Below are 10,217 nucleotides of genomic sequence, written 5' to 3'. Positions count from 1 at the left end.
AGTCCAGATGGAGACTAAAATCCTAAAATGGGGCTATGACCAGCCCAAATATGTGCCGGTAATTGTCTAAATATGTATTTCGAGGAAAAAGATTAACCTCAAAAGTCAAAAAATCCAAGAAGAAAGTAAAAGAAAACTGGCTTGTTTTCACATCTAGGTTTACTGACAGGATTGCCTGTAAAAGATGGTCTACATTCAATTGTTGTTCTGGACTGGGAGAGTGGAGTGTCTTTCTGGAGAAAATGCCGTGTCATCAAAACCAAAAAGTTGACTTTTTGGGGGGGGGGTGTTCGCATCTAGATCAACCCTTGGATGGGAAAACCGCTGAGTTAGCAAAGCCAAAAATTCCAAATCACCTTTTTTTTGGCAGTTTTCACCTGTGAGGTAAGCTAACACTCTGCTTGTCAATTGCTTCTGTTAACACCACATTTGAGCAACTGTTTTGTCTTTTTCAAGTGAATAAATGGACAAACCTGACATGTACTGTGCTCCAATCTACAAATAAAATATAACTGACTCATGGGATGTAGAAAAAAATATTTATATAAAAATCTGATACTTTGCGCTTGAAATAATGTTGAATTTTGGCTGCCCTCATTTTCATTCTATGCTGTCAGTATCTTCCAATCAATTTTATTTTTTTAGGTGCTTGAGCAATAAGCCAATCCTGATGAAAGCACTTTTTATAGCAACTTAATTCATTAATTGTGATTTGAAATATTTCTTTACATGCACTTTCAGTGTCCATACCTGTGCATGTTGACTCTGCGAAGATTTGACCTAGAGGTGTCCTGTTCTTGATTCTGTCAGGATGGGGTGGGGTTGGGTCTGCCCCCGACTAAAAATACTACCAGGGGCAACAAGAGAATGCAGTTCTGCACGGAGCAAGGAAAAGCAAGTGTAGTTGAGCAAAGCTGTTGCCTCACTGGCTGTCTCGTGCACTGTGGCTCACATGTGAGCTCACAAATGTCTCCAGGACTCGGCAGGAGCACCAGGGGCCCATGACAGTAAAATAAGGAGCAGAGAGCGAATAATAAAGAAGTGCACTTGTCCTATACAATAAGGTAAGTGAAGATATCATGGTGTTTTCTGAGAGATCTGATCCGTAACATTTTGCTTCCTTCTTGTCAACAATACGGGACTTGGGGCAGTTTTCACATCTGGGGTAACTGACTGAAAGTATTCTTGGATTCAAAGAAGAGCGTCTCAAAGGGATGCACAAGACCATAGTTGGCTGATGGCAACAACATCCTTGATCTTAAACCTCCATAAAAGTCTCCGAAAAGAAAACCTCTCACATTGATGCCAAAATTTGAGAACCTCAGTTTTGGAGTACTCATTCGTTGGTGATTTTCCCCTAATTGAACTCTTCCTGCTTATATCCTCCACAGCATCACTTAGAATGGTGGAACTAAGAGAAAAGATGGGAGCCATATCACAGGTAATCTGCCCGAGAGGTCGGGTTCGTTCCGCCAAAAATTTGAACACTCCAAAGGACGACAAAGTGCAGATGAAGAGGGAAATCTCCCTCACTAACGGCATCTGTCTCATCGTGGGCAACATGATCGGCTCAGGGATTTTCGTCTCCCCAAAGGGAGTCCTCATGCATAGCACGTCCTTTGGACTCTCCTTACTGATCTGGGCACTCGGGGGAATTTTCTCTGTGTTCGGGGCCTTGTGCTACGCCGAGCTTGGCACCACCATCACCAAGTCCGGCGCCAGCTATGCTTACATCCTGGAGTCCTTCGGAGGTTTTTTGGCCTTCATCCGCTTGTGGACGTCCATCTTTCTGATCGAGCCGGCAAGCCAGGCTGTGATTTCGCTGACCTTCGCTAACTACCTGGTAGAGGCTTACTATCCCACCTGCAGCCCCCCGCATGATGCTGTACGTCTCATCGCAGCAGCCTGCCTATGTAAGACAGTTTTGTTTGCAATATTTTTAACCTTATTTCTACAGGTACATGAGAATGGCAACCAATAACTCTTTCGAGCTATATTAGATCATTACTACCAAGCTCATCTTTTGCAATAACAGGGTCATTTTTTTCCAAATCGAAACCGATGTACGTAAACAAATAGCAAGACAAGAAGTTATCAAAACTTTATGGAGAAATGAACATATAGAGCTGCAAAAGGTAGAGGTACTCCCCACCAATCTCAAAACACATTTAAATCAAGGAGATTAAGTATTGTAGTACTCAAAAAAGTAGCACAAAAAATAGTAACTTAGCCCACCGTTATTTCGGGAGGGTTTTTTTTAAGTGTTGGCAAAACCCTAACTCTTAGCTTCTGTTGAGAGAGAGGGAGAGAGAGAAGTGACAAAATGAAGGAGAAGGACCAAAAGAGTGACAGACAGACCGAGGTACACAGAGAATGAGAGAGAGAGAGAGAGAGAGAGATAGAACAAAAGAGTGACAGACAGACAGACCAACACAGAGAGAGAGAGGGTGAGAGAGAGGGTGAGATGGAGGGGAGCGTGAAAGAAACAGAACAACAGAGAGGGAGAGGGAGAGAGAAACATCGATAGAGGAAAAACAATGTGAGAGAAAAACAGACGGATATAAACACAGAGAGAGGCAGATAGAGAAATGTCAGAGACACAGAAACACAGAGGGAGCTAGGGTGATTCTGAAAGTGGTAATCTACACTACGATACGTTATATGGACCACCATGGTCTAAAACAAAGCATTTGATCAGTATTAATTGTATTTGTTGGATGCAAGTTAAATAGCAATGTTCACCCTTTTTTATCCTTTTCTTTGGGCGGCCATGTTGGGAGTGGTTGTTGAGGGATGATGACGTCAGTGTTACATTGGCACAACTGACAAACATTAATGGAGCTACGATGGGTCGTTAGCTCTAGCAACTTGGATATCGTCATCCCTTGACACCAACTCTCTAATGGCCACCCAAGTGATGTAATTTTAACGGGTGGATGTTGCTCAGGAGGTAAAGCGCTCGTCTTGGGATCAAGGGATCCCAGTTCAAATCCCGGCTCGTCCGTGTTACATGTCGAAGTGTCCTTGGGTAAGACACTGAACCACTAATACCCCCAATAAGCAGGTTAGCGCCTTAAATGGCTGCAAGGCCGCTCTTGGGAAATGTGGAGCACATTGTAAAGCGCTTTGGGAAGTCATTGACTTGAAAAGCGCTATATAAATGCAGATCATTTCATTTCATTTCATGCTTCTAAAGTTATATTCTACAGACACAAAATACCATGTTTAGACAACAATGGCACATACAACATGAGATTGTTGTAGTTTGGAATAGTTTGGGTTGACTTCTACTTTAACAAGAAATCACATGAAATTGTATTCATTTGGTAAACTCCGAAAGATGAAAAATGAGGTCCTCAATTGGGACAACGCTAAATATCCTATCTTTTTCTCGTGTCTTCTCCAGGTATGCTCATCTTCATCAACTGCGCTTGCGTGAAGTGGGGCACGATGGTCCAGGACGTCTTCACGTACGCTAAACTGTCAGCACTCTTGCTCATTATCATGGTGGGAATCCTCAAACTGTGCGCCGGTACGTGACAAAGAAAACAATATTGTGACATGAAGCAGCCATCACTCAGTCAACTTGGGTTTTTTTTTTGTTTTGTTTTTCAGGTGAGACAAAAAGCTTTGAAAGCCCCTTTGAGGGATCGTCCACGGAACCTGGAGCAATCGCTTTGGCTCTTTACTCGGCTTTGTTCTCCTACTCAGGTTGGGACACACTCAACTTTGTCACGGAGGAGATACAAAATCCGGAGAGGTAATACAAAGAATTGGAAAAAACAAAACCTTGGTGTTAAGTTTAGGGATGTTTGATATCTCATTTTCTCTGACTGATACCGATACCTAAATCATGCATAGTCGTTGACACCAAAATCACATCTTAATTCCATTAGTCGATGAAATTCCATTTCCTTTGCAAAAACTTAGATTAATATTTTCTAATTAAATTACTTTAAATCCCAAAAAACACTTTCCTGAATACAGTAATCCCTTATTGATTGCAAATAACAAATAAAAAATGTTTTTTTTTGTTGCACAACATAATACAGCGACATTTCGTTGTCAAATAATACACACTATTCCTTTAAAAAGAGCCTGGTATCAGCCACAATATCAATCCTGGTATCGGTTCTTGCCCTTGCCTAGTCACACAAATCCAAAAGGCCAAACTTTCGTAGCTGTCTGTATGATTGTGATGTCCAAAGTCGAAGTAGACGTGATTGGAAAAGTGGAAAGGAACTGAATTCTTTTGTTCTCGCAGAAATCTGCCCCTGGCCATTGGCATCTCCATGCCCATCGTGACCATCATTTATCTTCTGACCAACGTTTCCTACTATGTGGTTCTGGACATGCCTTCACTGCTGGCCAGTGACGCTGTCGCAGTGGTAAGGCATCATCAGCGACTTGAAATAAACATTTCTGAGTTGAAATCCAAGGTTAACAAATTGCTAATGAGAGTGCCAAATATGATTGCACAGACTTTCGGAAACCAAGTTTTGGGACCGTTTAAATGGATCATCCCTGTGTCTGTGGCCATGTCCTGCTACGGAGGACTCAATGCATCCATTATTGCTGCATCAAGGTATCGTAAAACTCTGTGAGCTGTAAATGGTTTGAAAAAGGAGGGGTGCCAGACCACCTATGTGGAAAAAAGAGGTTTGACATCTGAAGCCCCACTGAACAATATACTGTAATTTACGGACTATGACCCTCACCTGACTATAAGCTACACCCAATACCTTTTTTATAGGAAAAAATATTTTTGTACATACTAAACCTGCACCTGGCTAAAAGCCACATATGCCAATGTTGAAACTTGAGATATTTACAAAGAAAGAAGGTACATAGAAAGAGTTCTTAAAGTGTTAATAACAAACACACATGGGAAAAGGGCATCGGGACACAGCAACCAACAATGATTACACAGCAAAAACTAGAATGGTTGCGCAGCATTAGAGCAACACCCGCATTGAAACGCGAAACCATTCTTGGGTGGCATCTCCCTTTTTGGCAGGGTCATTGGCGCAAAGACTGAGTCCAGATGGGGACTAAAGTCCTGAAATGGTGTTCATATTCAATGTCGTTCTGGCCTGGGAGAGTGCAATGTCTTTCTAGGAAAGAATGCTGAATAAAAAACTGGCCCAAGATATAAAAAAATATGCAAAGAAATGAATAGTGCATCTTAACAATAGTGCAATGAAAATAAGTGCAATAACATTAACATAAACAATTTAAAAAATACAATATGATTCACAACGTAGGTATTTTGAGTGTGAAGCACATTGTAAAGCGCTTTGGGAGGTCTTCATGGACTTGAGAAGCGCTGTATAAATGCAGACCATTTACCATATACCATTTAAACAAAACAAAAAGTGCTGAGTCAGCTTTTTTAAGGGGCATTTTTCACATCTAGGGTAAACATCTTCCCCCTTTTCTTGGGTGGACAGACACACAAACGGACAGACAAACACACAAACAGACGCAGCATCACAACTAACACAGCTCATCATCGTATGTTAAACTACTACTTCTATGGTGTTTATTGGCGGTTGTGAATTGGGTCATCCTTGACCTCACTTGTCTCACTCTTACCTTTTCTGCTCAAGCGCCCCAGGCAGCTGTTAGAATGCATACATTAGGCACATCTCTGTATAAGCCGCAGGGTTGAATTTGTGTAACAAAACTTGCGCCTTATGGTCCATAAATTACAAAGTACTGTTTTCATTTATTCTAATCTGATCTGAATATACAGTATGTCTTTTTCCAAAATATGTAGTTTTGTGTGCTTTCGGTATAGGTTGTTCTTTGTTGGTGCCCGAGAGGGTCACCTACCAGACACACTCAGCCTGATCCATTTGGGACGCTACACACCCATCCCGGCACTTCTGTTCAATGTAAGCGCATCTCTTAATGAAAGTTTGAATTGAGTGCTATTGTAAAATGCCTTTTAATGAATAATGTGGAATTTTTCTATGCAGGGTTTGATGAGCCTTATTTTTCTGTGCGTGGAGGATGTGTTCCAGCTCATCAACTATTTTAGTTTCAGTTATTGGCTCTATGTGGGCTTGTCAGTGGCAGGCCTCATTTATCTGCGCTTCACCCAGCCAGACAGACCCAGACCTGTCAAGGTGTGTTGAAGTCTGTCTGTCTGTCTTTTAATATTATTATTTACATGTTAAATTACATGTCATTCTTTGTATGTAAAGTCATTTGAAATTATAGTTGTATCAAATTCTTTCACGCAAGTTTATGACTGTGTCTTTAAAGGGACAGTTTGTATTATTTAGTGCCACTTAGTGGTAAAAAAAAATCAATTTAAAAAACAACAATTGATTTAAAAAAAGCAAAAAACAAATTATCATATAAAAATAATTTAATAGATACACGTGGGTCGATAAATTAGCCTTTATTTTATATATTCACGTGAGCCTCACTGAAAGTGAGCTGACATCATTACCCGGTATCTTGCTGTAATAAGCACTCCCCAAAAAAACAATAACCTTGTGAAAGGCTGGGTAAAAAATGAATAGTAAAATGTTGCGTTTTAGTCACTTTGAGTCTCCTAGTTTGTATTCTTCCTTGTGCTTTGTAATATAATGAGGAATATAAAGGTTATGTTGATTAAATTAAAACCATTTTGCTGCTTTGGGTACCACAAAAAAACAAAAACCTTGCAAAAGGTTGGCCAAAAATGATAAGACTAATGGTGCGTTTTGGTGGATTCATGTCTTTGTAGTTTGTATTCTTCTTTGCTCTTTTTTGCACTCGTTTATGGTTCCATTACACCATCCATTGACATTTAGGGGTTGAATAATACACACTGTCCTTTTAAAGCGGTGCTTCTCAATGTTTTTCTGTCACACTCCAGCCTAAAGAAAAAAACCTCTCACACACCCCTAAAAAAACTCAAGCGTCTTAGAAGTGATTTTCAGTGTAATGTCGTTAATTGACAGCTTCATTTATTTGGCTTCATGCTGTCTGCTGCCAAGATTTGTGTGGTGTGTCTTAGGCAAGTACTGTTTGGTGGCACCCATCCCTCTCCAGGCCAACATCTTTCCACCCGGTTTCAGAGTTCCTGATGTCAAACACCCCCCATCCCCTTGGCATAGCCCTGCGCCCCCCAAAGGAGCCCACCCCACTCTTCGAGAACCACTTCTATAAGGACAATTGTTTAAAAAAATGAATGAATGAATCCATTACAAAAGAAAAATATTTAAAATAAGCTAAACCAAAAATGTGTGATTACAAGAGTACTTAATCTTTTATTGCTTCTATTTCATCTTATTCTGAGTATTTTTGTGTCCAAATAGTAAAGGAAGTTTGCCATACATAAAGGTGCAAAGTCTAATAAATCAGAAAATTAAAAATAACCGAGTTGATTTTTTTATTTTTTTTATTTCTCCAACTAAAACACTCCTGTATAAGGTGTAATTCCACTCAAGAGCTAAAAATTGACAAAAACCGTGAATTTTTTTTCCATGCGGTATCGAGGAATCTTCGATTTAACAACGATCTTGTTTTGCTCGTCTAATAACGGATCAGAAACATTAGTAGACAAGCTGCTGGCAGGGCAAAGTGACCGCTCCACTGAAACCTCATCTGCATGCTTTCTCAGAAAGTGAAAGTGAATCCTTTACTGAAGTGGGGACTGCTGCTTAGCTGTCCAATGAGTTAGTTCTAAGAGTTAGTTTTCAAGACCGGTTGTGCCTGATGACAGGAAAGTATAATCATTTGGACCTGAAGCTTTCAATTTTTGATTATTTGTGCTTTTGCTCAATACAAGAATGTGGGAGGACAAAGACAATTACGATATTTTCAGCACTTTAAGACACACTGGATTATGAGGCTCACCCAAATTTTATGTTGACAATATATGTGTAGTTTTTGCCCTCATGTAGGTTTTAGATCAGGGGATGGTGTCATAATAGTCTGTGGTTTGCAATAATCTGTGGTCTGTACAGCCCTTTGAGACTCTTTGTGATTAAGGGCTATACAAATAAACTTGACTTGACCCCCAAAATAGTTTTATGTAATATATTTTTCATATATAAGGCACACTGGACAATAAGGCGCACAAAATTAAAACTAAAGTGAAAGCTATTTATTCGTGTGCAACCGTTGCGCATTTTACAGTTCATATTAGTGCAGCGATTGATCAGTCGTAAAATGTCTCTGACCAAAATAGATAAACGCAAAGAAGCATGACGAGGGAAACAACTCTTTGGTGTGCCTGATTATGAATCAGACTTGCTTTTATTTAGAACTTTCAGGACAACTTTCTGTTTTCTCCATTCTTTAGCATCATGAGTAAATATAGTGCAATAGTTGAATCTAACCCAATGCCTTTTCATGTGTCTTCTGTATTACCGGTTTTCTTGTGGTTAGGTCTCAGCGCTTTCACTGTTGCGACCTGGGTTCGATTCCAATCACGTACAATGTTTGAAGCGCTTTTGTTCAGCCATAGTTTTTGATCGATTAAATCTTAGCTTAAATATGGTAGCCTACCAAAAAATCTCGTGAAGTAACGCACATGATCAAATATTGCTTTCAATTCTAATCTTACCTGCCGTATTTTTCAGTGTATAAGGAGCACCAAGTTATAGAATAGAATAGAATAGAATAGAATATACCTTTATTGTCATTGTTACAACATGGGATATATTGTGACAACAAAATTGGACGTAACACTCCAGTTCCACATTTTCCAGTGAGGTTAAGGGAAACAAAGGTCGCAAGGTTGAATTTCTGTTCAATTTGGGGTTTTCAGATGCGCTTTATACACAATCATTGAAAACGATAATTCTGAATCCACAACTTCTGAAATCAAACGTGTTTAACGAGTGGATTCTTTTCTCCACAGGTGACCTTGTTTTTCCCGATTATTTACTGCCTGTGCAGCTTGTTTTTAGTCATCGTCCCTCTGTATGGAGACACCATCAACTCACTCATCGGCATTGGCATAGCCCTCTCCGGGGTTCCTGTTTACTACGTGGCTATCCACCTGCCGGAAGAGAGGAGACCCAAATACCTGCGCACGCTTAACAGTAAACAACGTTTGAAAATGACTTTTTGGTCGACATGTTGTCAATTCACTTTTCTTTCTCCGGCAACAGCTTTTGCTACCAGAAGCACACAAAAGTTACTCTACTGCTGCATGACGCAAACAGATGGGAAAAGACAGTGAGCCCTGGACCAAAGATATCATGAACACATTCATTGTGCGAACAGGAGGAGAGCCGCTAGCACGTGTCTGGGAACATGTCGCACGCCAGGTCAGGTTTAAAAAAAGACCGGCGCTATCAAATGTCGGCACAGGAGAATGCCCCTCCTGGCTCGTGAAAGTAACAGACGCCGCAAATAAAAAGCCGGGTCATGGACACAGCCAACCGGAAAGCAGAAAAATATGCAAGCGGTTGATGCCTGATGGTAAAAGTGTGTAGTTTCCTATGCGAGCCACTAGATGGCAGCAAGGAAATCATTTTACATTTCGAAGTAACGCGAAAAAAATGTGTTTTTAAGTAAAAGTCTAGAGATGTATACTGTACATTTGGAATTTTGAAAGGTTTAGTTTATTTTAGGTTGATCCTGAAATTTAAACCTAAACTGACTGTTTGAAAGCATTCTGTTCCCTTACTTTTCGCAAGCGATACCTTTACTGGTCACACATGCATACCTGTCAACTTCAGCCCATTGCTCCCCATACTCAGTAGCCTAGATGGTAAGGCGCCCGCTTTGAGACTGGGAGGTCGGTGGTTCGCGCCCCGGCTGAGTCATTCCTAAGACTTAAAAAGTGGTCGGCGGCGCCCTCTGTTGGCTGCGGCTGCATCGGCTCGCTACAACGGGTCAGGTGCAATCGACATTTCGTTCTGTGTACATTGTTACACAGAATGACAATACAAGGAAATTATTATTATTATATTATTATTAATGTATGCAATTCCCCTCATTAAGTGATAATGTACCTTACAAACACAATGTGGCACATATTTACTCACAGCAAGACGGATTATGTAGAGTAATGCGACAATATTAGCAATCTACGAAGACATTTTCATCTGCTACAAGTGACAGAGACGTATAAAACGTATGAAAATTGTTTACAGCGTACAGAATTTGAAATGATCGAAAAGCCTATAAAATACAGAGAAAACATTCAATTTGACCAGTATGCACCAAAAAACCTGCAAACGAGTAAACCCCAGAAAACTAATTTC

At 40.3% G+C, this 10,217-nt stretch overlaps 1 protein-coding gene across 1 annotated transcript; it reads left to right on the top strand.

The window, feature by feature from the left end:
• Positions 1–985: 985 nt before the first annotated feature.
• On the top strand, positions 986–9,330 carry LOC148374347 (Y+L amino acid transporter 2). The gene is made up of 10 exons (XM_088335153.1): positions 986–1,064; positions 1,392–1,913; positions 3,407–3,532; positions 3,616–3,760; positions 4,265–4,388; positions 4,482–4,585; positions 5,801–5,897; positions 5,982–6,131; positions 8,864–9,047; positions 9,117–9,330. Exons 2-10 carry the CDS (start codon positions 1,403–1,405, stop codon positions 9,185–9,187), a joined length of 1,512 nt encoding a protein of 503 aa, XP_088191279.1. The 5' UTR covers positions 986–1,064; positions 1,392–1,402; the 3' UTR covers positions 9,188–9,330.
• The last annotated feature ends 887 nt before the right edge of the window (positions 9,331–10,217 follow it).

Source organism: Urocampus carinirostris, chromosome 1 (genome assembly GCF_059441175.1).
Source record: "Urocampus carinirostris isolate Australia breed hairy pipefish chromosome 1, RoL_Ucar_1.0, whole genome shotgun sequence".
NCBI classification, from domain to species: domain Eukaryota; kingdom Metazoa; phylum Chordata; class Actinopteri; order Syngnathiformes; family Syngnathidae; genus Urocampus; species Urocampus carinirostris.
Note: the sequence above shows the minus strand (reverse complement) of the source record. Positions and strands in the feature narration are given on the sequence as shown.